Source organism: Abrus precatorius, unplaced genomic scaffold (genome assembly GCF_003935025.1).
Source record: "Abrus precatorius isolate BTA unplaced genomic scaffold, Abrus_2018 Scaffold2, whole genome shotgun sequence".
Taxonomy (NCBI): Eukaryota; Viridiplantae; Streptophyta; class Magnoliopsida; order Fabales; family Fabaceae; genus Abrus; species Abrus precatorius.
The window spans coordinates 6718059-6732412 of record NW_020874362.1 but is presented as its reverse complement, the minus strand read 5'-3'; the positions used below and the strand labels follow the sequence as shown (position 1 = coordinate 6732412).

The window sequence follows — 14354 nt, the reverse complement described above, 5'->3', positions numbered from 1 at the left end:
TAAGGATAACACAGTTATGTACACCTGCAGTTCTCTCAGCTACCATTATTCCCAGCAAAAGTGAAACCATGAGATTCTTACCTGAAACTTCTCATCATAACATGCAAAAAGTTAGCTTTCCAGTTTCCAGAGAGAAGTGTGATGGAGGGACAAGTATTATTCTACAAGTTCCTGTTTCTCAAATCCCAAACAAGATTTGGGTGGCACTGTGTACCATTTTTGTTTTAATATTCTTGCTTCATTATCTCGTATCAACAAATGTGTATTTAACAGTAGGATACAACATTATGATACTACGACTTTGAGTAGTGTAACAATTTGCTATTTAAAACTGCAGGTGTACACATATCTAATTGGTACCTTGTGGAAAAGTAGCCAGAATTCTGAATTTTCTAGCATGGGAAAAAAAAGGCTCTGACTCAGAGCCACCACATCAAGTATTAACAACTTATTGCTTTCTCAGCTAACAATACCTTAACTCCAATAAACTGAAACAGTAAGAGTTCAAAGTTCTCATGCCAAGGCATGATTAAGGAAGTTAGAGAGTCTTAATCCAAATATGGATATTATGGATAATAATGCTTCATTTACTCTTCCAACCTACATATAGGACAAAATACTTGTCCATACGTTTAGTACAGACATCGTTTCCTTCTCATAACCCGAGAATTTTAGTGCATGACATTGGAAATAAGTGCCCACACAACAGTCCTCACAAACTACATAATTAATTGATCACTATAAATTATAGACCTATGACAAACACATGCTTAATTTTTGTCCATTTGATGTACATATAAATGGGACCTCATTGTCTATCATCGAGTAAGCCCTCTGGGGTCTGCATATATTAAACCCTGAATCCTTTTGTCCTTGTTTGCCCAACAAATAGTAACAAGTTGTGAAAACATGGGAATTAGAACATTTATCTATTTATTTTTAATTTTGATATTGTAAGGCAGCGCTATGAACAAGTGGGCTTTGTGACAGGGAGTCCCAAAGTGTCCAGTCTGAGTCGAACCATGGTCCTATATACATTTGTCGACAACTTTATTTTTGGTTACTGATTAATCACCATTAATGTCGTTTATAGGTCTGCTTTTATAGTGGACAAGGAATTAGGAATTGATTCATCACTTTATAATTATCTAAGCAGTAAACATAATGATTATTAATTATGTATAGTTATACTCTCTCCAATTATTTTCATGAGAAACAATCATTACAATTTTTTAATTATAAAAGGAAGACTTATTTTAAGTGTATTAATTCTTATATTTTTTATATTTTTAGTTATTATGAAATTTGTGTTAATTGGAGACTTACCCATTAACTATATCAGTGAATATATTTATTCATCTAATATATGAGTTATCAGTTTAATCATTTATTATTTTTATACTTTTAAAATACACGACAAATTTATGAGATATCACTATCTTCTATAGATATTAATGAATTATATTTGTTTTTATAAAATGTACTAAACTAAGTAATTATTACATGAAAGAAAGAAAAGGCTACAAATTCAAATGAAAACAACCCTATCCATGGAGGACCATGTTGACAAGTTAACTACTTTAATTTAGTTCACCTGTTAACGTTGGCATAGCATTCAATGATGAATTATTGAAGGTAATAATGGGTTTATTGATTTTTGCAAGGTTTTGGATAGATGAAGTTCGCATTACCTTTTATATGACACTTGACTGGTGGAATATTGCGCTTTTAAGATGCAAGTTCTACGTCTTCAATTAAGATGATTTGTGGGTGGGAACTAGAGACAAGGGTGAAGCTTCTATAAAAAGAGGATGAGGAACACTCATGATTTCCATATATGATACACCAAAAGAAAAAGGTAATTTTCCGAGGAAGTCAACATAGATACTAATGCTTTAGTTTATTTGAATGCGTGAAGCATGAGCTTTTATGGGCAGAATGTTAAGTGTTGACCTATATAATAACAACATATTCATATTTTTTATTTTTTAAACTTAATTAATAATCATTATTTGCCTGAAGTAAAATAGGTTTATTATGTTTTGAGAGAAATAAATGTATTGTGATTTTTCTAATAATACATGATTTTATCGTTTTTTCTTATAACATATTGACCCCGTATAAAATTTTAATTTCCAAAACAATTCTTAAATTACTATCATTATTTTTTAAAAAAAATTAACATCATTGATTTTAAGCATTTAAAAACAGAAAGATCTTATAATGGATTTGCCTTAAACCCATACATGATTTTATTGTAGTCTTTGATCTTATATTCAAAAGTTTAGGAGTAGTATTATTCATCAATCCAATATTTTATACTTTTTTTTGTTAATACTGTTATTGTTTGTATATCGTTATTCTGTACTGTACCAAACTCCTACATTTCCTGTAAAAGTAAGCATTTATTAAATAAAAATAAAAGAACAATGAATATTTTTTAGTAAAAAATATTATTATTGTACATTTAAAATTAATTTTAAAGCTTTATATTAACAAAATTACCTTTTATGATCTTAAACACTACTTTTATTTGTATAAAATTTCTAAGGTCAATAAACAAAGCACATACTCAAAATAAAATAATTAAAATTTTCGATATATATATATATTCTTTTGGAACAAATAAATAGAGAGATGGAAGTAATAGTACTAGCTAGGTGGTATTAGATTTCATGATACGAAATCAACTTTTATACTCTAACTGAATTTATTAGTTTGGTTTAAATTTGAGTAGAAATTTTGAAACGTTAATTATGACTAATATACATGTAAAACTTAATCTAAACTACATTTTTTGTTTTTAATAGAATGTGTATTTTATATTCAAAAGTGTAAAAAATATATATTTTTAAACTTTTAAACAATCAGCTTGTTAGAACAAATCTTGTATAAAGATTGTTGGTCACTAAAAATTTTGATGACAACACAAGTATTAAAATATATGTTATCCCTTTTTAAAAATTTAATTTTTGTTAATGTGATGATAAAAATTAAAAATTATAAGAATTATGTGAAAAATTGTCTAATATAATGTTTGAAGATTGTCTGATTATATTTTTGAAACTTATTTTAAAATTGTCTAAAAATCGTTCAAAGCCTCCTCTATTTTGAAAAAAAGAATTTGAAGAAGAGATTTTTATCATTTAATTACAACCTCCTATATTTAAAAGGAAGAGAATGTCAAAAGTTATGTTAGAAAAAAAAATCTCACAATTGACTTAAAGAGAATATTTGCTTGACCAGCTTGATAAAAAATATATACACGTAATCTATAAATATTCATATTATTTAGTAAAAATAAGTAAAGAGGAACCAAATAATAAATAATAAATTTTAGAAAATAAAAAATAATTAAAAAGACATATATAATCAATAAAAATTATAAAGATATTTTATAAATAAGAATCATTATTTTTATTTTTTTTATTTTAGTTAATTTAGGAATATACATAATAAAATTAAAATAATCAAAGTGTAAGAAATATATTTAATTTTTTATTAGATATTAATTTTATTATAAATAGTGACTAACCTACGTATAAGAAAAAATTTTAAAAAAGAGAATTTTTAGAGGAAAAATTTTTTAGACAGATTTTTTTAGGAAGAATTTTTCAGAGAAATTTTTTAACATAGTATACAAAAAGAGAGATATAATATAAGAAAAAAGTATGACTTTTGATTTCCTTTTTATTTTGTCTATTTTTCATTGTAAATAGAAACATTATACTAATGTCTTATTACACAACTGTTTCTTCACTTTCTCTTTTGTTATTTTATTTTTTTCTCTCTTTGTTTGTAATGCCTTTTCTTTATTTGTGTGTGGTTACCTCCTACTTTTCTCTTCTTTTTTTAGTTTCTCTTCCTCAACCAAAACCTACCTACCGCACAAAAAAATAAAATAGGAACATTTTTCAATTAAACATTCTAATTATTTTTTTTTTAAAAATAAAATATAAAGATTAATTTTTTTTATTAAATATATCAAAAATAAAAAATATTTTTTAGTAAAAATATAAAAATTGAAATAAAATAATTTTTAATTTTTTAGGTTATTAAATCTTTCAAAATGAAATATAAAAAAAAATTAGAATGTTAAATCATTTTCAAAATAAAGTCTTTTTTTTTTTTGTGAAAGTCAGTTTTAGGTGTTAAATCCTTTTTAAAAATAAAAAATATACAATAATAATAATAAATAAATAAATATTTTTAGGTGATTAATTTTTTTGTTCCAAAATAAAATATAAAATTTATTTCCAAAATAAAATATAAAAATATGTTTTAAGTTATTAAACATTTTTGTTAGTTTTCAAATAAAAAATAATACATAAAAAATTTCTTTTTACCAAATTACTTTGTTTTCAAGATAAAATATAATTTGAGATTAAGGATTCTTTTGAGATCTCAAATCTTATTTTTGCTTATGATGATAACAACTTATATATGAGGCCCATTTTCAAAAACAATAAATAATAAATTAAAAACAAAAAATAAAAAATAGAAAAACAAAAATAATTTATTTTAAATATCTAGTGCAAATAATTTTAAATATGAACTCAAATATTTATTTTTGTTTTTTTATTTTTTATTTTATTTTATTTTAGTTTTTGAAAATGGGTGTCAGGTATAAGTTGTTATTGTCATATGTAAAAACATGATTTGAGATCTCAAAAAGATCTTGATTTCAAATCGTATTTTATTTTGAAAATAAAATAATTTTATAAAAAAAAAATTTTTACATTTTATTTTTTATTTAAAAGCTAACAAAAAGTCTAAATAACTTAAAACATATTTTTATATTTTATTTTGGAAATAAATTTTATTTTTATATTTTAAATTTTATGTAATTATTTATTTATTTATTATTATTATTTTTCATATTTTAATTTTTTTAAAAGATTTAACATCTAAAATTGACTTTCTAAAAACAAAAAAAGACTTTACTTTGAAAATGATTTAACATTCTAAAACTTTTTTATATTTTATTTTGAAAGATTTAACAACCTAAAAAATTAAAAAAAAAATATCTTATTTCATTTTTTTATATTTTTACTAATATTTTTTTTTTATTTTTGACGAATTTAATAAAAAAACTAATCTTTATATTTATTTTGAAAAAAATAATAATTAAAATGTTTAATTGAAAAAAAAAGAGTTCTTTTTTATTATTTTTTTAAATATTTTTTCACTCGGTGGGATAATGCATGAGGAAGAAGAAATACAAAGAAGAAAGAAGAGAAAAGTGAACCATGCAAAAGACAAAAGAGGCACTAAAACTAAAGAGAAAAAAAATAACAAAAGAGAAAGTAAAGAAATAACTGTGTAATAAGACATTAATGCATTATTTTTATTTACAATGAAGGAAAGGAAAAATAGAAAACAAATCAAATGTTGTACCTTTTTCTTGCAGTATCTTTGTCTCTTTTTGTATTTTATTTGTATGAAAATTTTGTTTGAAAAATTCTCTGTGAAAATTCCATGTCTTCATACGTAGGTTAGTCATAATTTATAATAGGATTAATATCTAATAAATGAAAATTAATTATATTTTTTACACTTTGATTATTTTGATTCTATTCTTTATATTTTTAAATTGGCTAAAATAAAAAAAATAGAAACAAGGATTATTATTTACAGGATATCTTTATGATTTTTATTGATTATGTCTTTTTAATTACTCCTTTTTTATTTTTTGAAATTTATTATTTAATAAAATCTGCAGCCTACATAAGAATGGGTGTTCACATATATGTAACATCTCATGCAATGAAGAAATAAAAACATCACATCTCTAAAGGCTAGTTTACAAAGTATTCTATAAATAGACTTAAAAACCTCATAAGAATTGAGCAAAATGTAAAAATTGAAAAAAGGCTAACAGCATTTTATCCAATCCTAAACCCTTTTAATGTTATCTTTATTTTATTTTATATATCTTTAGGTAACTTTAAATTTATGTATTCTCATACTTGAAAGATAGGTTGAAGAGATTGTTCTACATAGAACACTTGGATTTTATTGATGTAGCCTAAAAAGACTTTATATGTAAAAGAATACTTAAGTAGATAAGTTGATATACAAACTATCTCTTAATGTTTGAAATGAATTGTATAAGTTTATTGCGCCTATTCTTTGACATTTTCTCTTTAGCTTCAACTTTGTTTTAAATTTGAATATATATTTATTTTTCATCTTTTAAGAACGCACCTTCAATTAATCTCCACTTACACATGTTAATATCTCTGTTAGAGATATGCATACTCTTATAAAAGTTAAAAGACAAAAATGATTAACTATTAAGATTTTATTTTGTTAAATAACCTCAATATTTTGTGTTAAAAGTTTTCATAACTTGACAAAATATTCTCTTTTTTATACGTCTTATTTTTCTTTCTAACAACTTCTTCAAAAGCTTGCCATCAACTTAAAAAATCTCCTTGCTTCAAAAACCTAACTTCACTAGAGTAACAATTATATTTTTTGTTTCAACATGGATATTATTTACATAAATTCATATAATAAAAGCATATTATCATATTATTGGTGGTATCCTAAATTTTAGCAAAGTATTTAACTTGAATCAAGATATTTTGAACAAAATTGTATGTTAGAATCAAAATGATATTTTGAGGGGAAAAAACCTAAAAATAGGTTTGAATAATTCAAAAGTTTATTAGTTGAAGAACACAAAGTGAGTTTGAAGAATTCATAATGCTTTAGGTTTAAAAGATTTAGAATGGGATGGTTTGAAATGTTAAGAATTTCTATTAATCCTAATAAAGTTTCATACAAACTAAATACTATATTACGCTAGACTACTGAGGGAAGAAAAAAGTTTTATGAATATCTGGATCCATAGAACTCTACAAGATAAATGCAGCAAAATGTGAACCTCTAGCATGATGATGAGTAAAAAAAACCTTTGGTGCAGTGGACTTTCTCAACCAAATTATTGCATTTCTCTATCAAGACTTTATGTTTTCTCTTTTCATGGGGAGAAAGGAAACTATTCAGACTGTGTATTTGAAACCATGACCACACTTTTTATTTTTAGATATATTAGGGTTTCCGTTATCTCTTAATAGGCCTAAATCTGGTTTCCACTTATTAAATTCATATTACCTTTTATTAGTAGTATAAAGGACTTAATCAAATTAGATCACTTATATTAAATCCATGTAAATGTAAATAACTTATATACATATTATAAATAATATGTAACCTACCTTATATTATTAAAAATATAAAATTTCTAACAATCTCTCACTTAAGTTGCATATTTATTTTGATATTTATATCACATAAAACTTTAGCTGTGCAACTGTGTGTTATGTACTTTTAGACTCCTCTTAAATAATCTGGTTCATCTCATACAAGAATAGGAAATCACTACATGTTTCATTATATCTCAGTGTAATTAAATGACAATGATTACCGCAGTCACATGTACTTCAATGACATAAATTAAATATAGATAAATGGCATGAAAATTACATGTAATTTGATATTAATTATATCTTTTTCTAATTGGTCCAAACCTTAATATTTATAGAGATCAATTCAAAATTGTAATGTAATTATTGTATATAAAAAATTCATATTCAAAACACAAACATCTAATTTATTTAGTATCGAACAAAAGTATATAAAATACAAGTGAGACTTTTACTCCAACTAAGGAATTATCAGGAATTGCACCCATATGAGCATTGTCCTCATGAAAAACTTTAGGCCCTTAGTAAGTGGATGAACTAGCATCAATTCAGTCCTATATGTTTTATGCAAATTTTCTTATTTTAAACTCTTTCCTTAGAAACTAGAAACTTGATATCAATGAATTTCGACTTGGTTGTACTCTCATTGTTATTAGAATAAAGAACTATTGAGTTATTGTCACAATAGATTTTCAATGGTTTTTCAATATTGTCAACCACATGAAAATTAGTGACATAATTTCACAACTATATCATAAGTTGGACACCTCAAAACATGTAATGAACTTTGCAACTATGGTTGAAGGAGCTAGAAGAGTTTGCTTGACAAGCTTTTAAGAGATATCTCCTCCAACCATCATAAATATGTATTCAAACGTGGAGTGTTTTCTATCTTGACATCCATCATCTTGTGATCTCTAAACTCTCAAACTTTTGATAGGTGAGCATATATCCTTTTATTGTCTTCAAATATCACATTACACATTTTACTATCTTCTAATGCTACATTGTCGGATTACTTAAGTATCTATCCAAGATACCTATCACAAATGTTATTTCTAGACGAGTACACACTTGAGCGTACATCAGAATTCCTAAGAAATCTTTTGCATTTCATTTTTTTCAAGGTTATTTTTCAGCCATTGTTTGAGACTAAATTTGTCTCCTTTAGTTACAGGGTATCTCTTGACTTACTATCTTTCATGACAAATCAATCTAAAACCTCATCGATATAACTTTCTTGTGATAACCTTAGAATACTATGAGAACAATCTCTTAGTATCTTAATACCTAATATAAATGAGGTTTTACTAAGATCTTTCATTTCAAAACTCTATCAGAAATCTCTTGATTTCATGTAATAAGCCTATATCGCATTTGAGTTTTGGAAGAGAATAATTTTTTTTATTAATCCTAATAAAATTTTATACAAACTAAATACTACATTATACTAGATTACTAAGAGAAGAATGAAGTTTTAGAATACCTAGATCCATGGAGCTCTTCAAAATAAACACAGTGGAATGTGAGCTTTTGGTACACTGATGAGCGAGAACATTTGGTGCAACGAACTTCATAAGCCAAATTACTTTATTTCTGTGTTGAGGCTAATGTTTTCTCTTTTAATGGAAAAAGAGTAAACTATTTTGACTTGGTCTACTAGGGATCATAACCACACTTTCTATTTTAAACCTATTAGGGTTTCCATTATCTCCTAATAGGCCTAAATCTAGGTTCTACTTATTATGCTCATATTTCCTTTTATTAGTAGTCTAAAGGACTTATTGAAATTAGATTACTTATATTAAAATCATACAAATGTAAATAATTCATAAATGTTATACATAATATGTAACTCATCTTATACTATTAGAAATATAAAATTTTTATCATGAAATACTATGTAGTTGAAAAGCTTGAAATGTGTTTGCTTTTGAAAAACTAAGTACATTCTCATTGAAGTATTCGAAGTAAATTTCCATTTATAAGGTTTAAAGTGTTCAAAATTATTTGAAGAGCTTAATGAGATTTAAAAAAGTACAAGAGTAGTTATACTTTTTGAAAGATTCTTATTATGAAGGATTTGAGTGATTTAATGAAATTTAGGTGTCAAGTACAAAGTCTCAAGATAAACCCCACGAGACTTACAAAATACTTGGTGATGTTAGAATTCTAAAGAGTTATTATTATTAGTTTTAATATTATTTATATGCGTGATATTTTAAGTAGGAAGTTATGTAATTATATTAGTACATATTAGAGGGGTATATAGTTATCAGGAGAGTCATCTATATAAACTAGATAACATAACCTACTATTTAGAATGAAACATTGCACAATTTAGTTATTTAAACACCTTAAAAATACTTAACACATGCACTCAATGATGATTGACTATTAAAGGGACATGAATAAGTATGTAATCTACCGACTCTTTTATGCAAATTTTGTTTATGTTTGTATTTGTTTAATGTTATCTTCATTTTATTTTTATTCATCTTTCTTCCATTTTTTTTATTTACTTTTTCTACAACTTAAACTGTAATTTAACACAAAAAACCTATCAAGTTAGAGCCCCTTAAGATTTAATTCAAGTACTGAATTGTTCTTTTGAATATCTTGAAGAATTTTTTAAAAGAAAATTTTCCCCTAAACACGTACATTATGGGTAAAAGCATAAGGAAATAACTTATTGTACCTTTTAATTTGCTAGACAAAAACCCCAAACTCCAAAGATATTGGATTTTAACACGAAAAGAATTATTCTACATTATGTATGTGTCCAATTGAATGTCTTCAGAAATAAATTCACTCGTAATCACCATGAATTTGAATGTTAATTTTACATTTCTAATCAATAAGGGTTATGACTTCTAATGTGAATTTTTAGTTAGTCACGACGAAATTCATACTTTTTAAACTTTATTAATTTAGAGACTATTGGATAAAGAAAATTGATATTATTTATTTTAAAATTTATTCTATGTAGGGACCTTTTCCAATATTTTAAAATTCAACTTTGTAGTGTTTTGCATATTTCATAAATAGTCATAATATTCTTAAACTCTATTGAATGAAAATATTAGCTTTATTTTTATTATCTAGAGAGAAAAGAAAATATTTATTCCTATTTATGTGTCTATATAAATGTTAAGACAATATCAATTTCTATTTTTTTAATAACTTTTTGTTTTATCTATATCAACATTTATAGTATTTGAGTCTAAGAGTTAAAAGGACATTTTTAATAAAGAATAAATTATTAAATTTACTTCATGATTGTATTCTTTAGTCTATGTAATTTTTCAGCCTGAAAAATTAAATAAGAGTAGAAGTAATATTTCACTATTTTATTGACCATATGCATGGAACATTGTTTACTTAGTTTTTGAGAGTTTGACCCTTATGGTATGAACAATTTGACATCAAGATTTCTTTTTTAACATAATGGCTTTAATATACTTTGGTCATAATGCAATTTTACGAGCTTTGTATGCGGAAAGAATGGATTCTCAATTCTATATAGAGCCCGTTATTTTCTTAGTTGACCTAATGCAACAAAGTTCCCAAAATCAAATTGAACAGTTAGCATGATTTATAAATTAATTTCTATAACTTCGATTTTTTCAACTTCTCAAAATCAATTTTTATGGTTTTCAACAAAAAATCAATCAGGTTTGTAATGGGTAGGATGGTCTAAAGTTTTACCAAGTTCTACTAAGTTGGTTGTTGATCATTTGGTGGTATGTGATTTTTTGAATGTTGTCATTTGGTTAGAATGGATTGTTTGGATGTTGTTCTAGTATATACAAAAAGATGTCCTATAATGATAAATAACTAAATAATATAATTCATCCTCTTATCTCATTCTTTCGAATATAATAAACACCTTCCATGTTTTATAGAAAAGAAAACTCACCACTCATAAACGAGAAATATGAAAAGTCAAATCAAAAGGCAAAACATGTCCTTCATCTTCAAAATATAATTAATCTTAAGGCTGACTTTATGTTTAAATTTTATACATTAAAAAAAACCAAGAGAAATGTCCAAAAAAAAAATTAAATATAGAACTTCTAGCTAGTGTCCCCTCACTATCAAGTCTACTTCAAAGATACAGTCATAGGGCATTATAGACTACAAGACTTGCAGTTCCGTGTTGCTTTCTCAGTCTAAAGCCTGCTATTTATATTAATTGAGAGAAGGAACACACAAGGTGGGTTCGGTTGCTGAAGAAATTGTAGGGCTCACATGTTAGGTTCATATATACACATACTTATTATAAAACTGGCATTCTTATCTACTACTCACCAGCAAGGAATATATATAAACTAAAACCAAATACAAAAAGTAAACCATTAATGCTTAGTTATTATGAAATGGGAAATATCAAATGTGTCTTCCAAAACTCAAACAAAATGTTCAATTTTGTTTTCTACTTGCATGAATTCATGGAGACAATTAGTTACTGTGTTGGTCTTCCTTATGTTGCTTTTGTTCCCATCCAAACGCTGATTATAGGCATCCATCGAGAAATATGGTACAGGATAGTGGACAGCATGATGGTTATAGATATCTCATATATGTCAAATGTTTTTCAAATTTCATTTGTGACTAAGCACTAAAATGAACGACTGTATGTGTATGTGTACGTGTATGTTCCTCCTAATTTTTTTCTGTATTTGAGAACTAGTTGATACCCTCTTAAGAGATCGATCGTGCTAATTTTGTTTAATTTCGAGCAAAGCCATTAACAAGTCATTAAGTAATTCAACTTTCTAATAAATGCATCGATCCCTTTTAGAAACATATCGTCAGCAGTCTATTTACAATATTGCACCGTAAGTACTGTAATAATATATGTTTTAATTAATTATAATTTCATAAATTATTTATATTTGTTATTAATTAATTTTCATAAATATGTAAACAACTATGATAAAAAGTAAATATATTTATATAAATATTTTTAGCATGGAAAAATTGTTTACTATCCTTTTTGTCAAAGTATGACGTAATGGTTGAGCTTGGTCCTTTTTCTCAGCCCAAATTAGTCAAGCATTTTACCCGAACAGTCCAAATCATATTGGGCTCACACAGGCCCAAGTAGGTCCATAACTTGAACCCAAAAAAACAAAACTGTTCGCTCCTCCGTAACCCTCACCAGCAACAATATGTCCTAGAATCCCCCTTTCGAGAGGAAGGTAAGTGGTTGTTCCCTCATTCCATAGAGCCGCAATGGGGCGTGTGATCCGTGCGCAGCGTAAGGGTGCGGGTTCAGTATTCAAGTCGCACACTCATCACCGCAAGGGCCCAGCCAGGTTCCGCAGCCTCGACTTCGGCGAACGAAACGGTTACCTGAAGGGTGTGGTCACCGACGTCATTCACGACCCTGGTCGCGGTGCACCTCTCGCCAAGGTCACTTTCCGCCACCCATTCAGGTACAAGAAGCAGAACGAACTCTTCGTTGCCGCTGAGGGCATGTACACTGGCCAGTTCGTCTACTGTGGCAAAAAAGCCACCCTCGTCGTTGGTAACGTCTTGCCCCTCCGATCCATCCCCGAAGGTGCTGTCATCTGCAACGTCGAACACCACGTCGGCGACCGTGGCGTCTTCGCTAGGGCCTCCGGCGACTACGCTATCGTTATCAGCCACAACCCTGATAACGACACCACTAGGTAACCACCTCTATTTCTCTTAAAAAATTTGACTAGAATTGCCAGATTTCGTTTCTCATTAGTGGTGCTGTTGTTGTTGCGCTGTCGATTCAATTACTTGGACATTAGAAGTTGGAAATGAAATTTGTGGTGCAGTAATTGCGATTTGAAGTCCATAGTGTAATTAATATTTTGTCGAAGAGGAGGGCTGAAATTTTGGTTTAGGGTTTTGTTTGAATTCTATGATATTTGGGCGCAGTTTTTATAAGGTTTTGTAAAGAGCAGCGCTAAATTGTATGAAAACTTTTGGAACGCATATGGCAAAAACTGTTATCATTTTTTGTATGAATGGTTTGGACATTGTGTTAGAAAATATAAAATAATATATATGATTTGGCGGAAATGAAGGATAGTAGTTGTATTTAATTTCTTTCGTGAGTTACTTTTTCATAATCTTTAGCAAGTAAAAGTGTGAATCGATGCAGGATTAAGCTTCCATCTGGTTCAAAGAAGATCGTTCCAAGTGATTGTAGGGCTATGATTGGGCAAGTTTCGGGTGGTGGGAGAACTGAGAAGCCTCTTCTTAAGGCTGGAAATGCTTACCACAAGTTCAGGGTGAAGAGGAATTGCTGGCCGAAGGTGCGTGGTGTTGCCATGAACCCTGTTGAGCATCCTCATGGAGGAGGTAACCACCAGCATATTGGACATGCCAGTACTGTCCGGCGTGATGCTCCTCCTGGCCAGAAGGTTGGTCTTATTGCTGCAAGGAGGACGGGTCGTCTTAGAGGTCAAGCTGCTGCAACTGCTGCTAAAGCTGATAAGGGTGCTTGAAGATAACGTTGTTAGGATTGTTTTTGTTTTCTTTGCATGTTTTTCTGTTTTGTTTCTTTAATAGTTCGTCTCTTAAAGTGTTTGGGCGCCGATTTGAGAACAGAAGCAATATATAGACTTTTTATATTTGTTATACGGTCAATCTTGTTGCTTCTTTGCTTGGTTCATTGACAACTTGAATTATGTCATGCCGTTCATTGATTAAATTCAATTGATTGGCTTCTGACAGTGGTTCTTTGAATCAATGCAGAATGTTATCCTTCATATATGTGTGTGAGAGAGATTAAACAAGTGTCTTCACTGTGCATATCAATTATCCTATAGTTTCATGGTAGTTAAGCAATATTTGTTTCCTACTTTTGTGTTGGCTCTAGTGTTTTTGTTTTGAAATTTTTAGTATAAAATGGTTATTGACTATTGCTTTTGGGTTTGGTTTAATCAAATTATTTTTCTCTATAAATGATACGGTTATTAATTTCGTTCTTATGCTAAAAAATTCAGTTTTTATAATTAATTTCTATATATGACTTTATTATCAATTCTGGCTTTGTCTACTGAATGAGGTGAAAATGCGATGTGATGTGATAACAGGAAGAGAGAGAAATTGACTTGTTCATTACGATAAATTAGAGTTTTGATTTTTATCCGTTAT

At 27.5% G+C, this 14354-nt stretch overlaps 1 protein-coding gene across 1 annotated transcript; it reads left to right on the top strand.

The window, feature by feature from the left end:
- The first annotated feature begins 12359 nt into the window (after nucleotides 1-12359).
- On the top strand, nucleotides 12360-14141 carry LOC113858189 (60S ribosomal protein L8-1). Its single transcript, XM_027490703.1, has 2 exons — nucleotides 12360-12892; nucleotides 13357-14141. Exons 1-2 carry the CDS (start codon nucleotides 12453-12455, stop codon nucleotides 13700-13702), a joined length of 786 nt encoding a protein of 261 aa, XP_027346504.1. The 5' UTR covers nucleotides 12360-12452; the 3' UTR covers nucleotides 13703-14141.
- The last annotated feature ends 213 nt before the right edge of the window (nucleotides 14142-14354 follow it).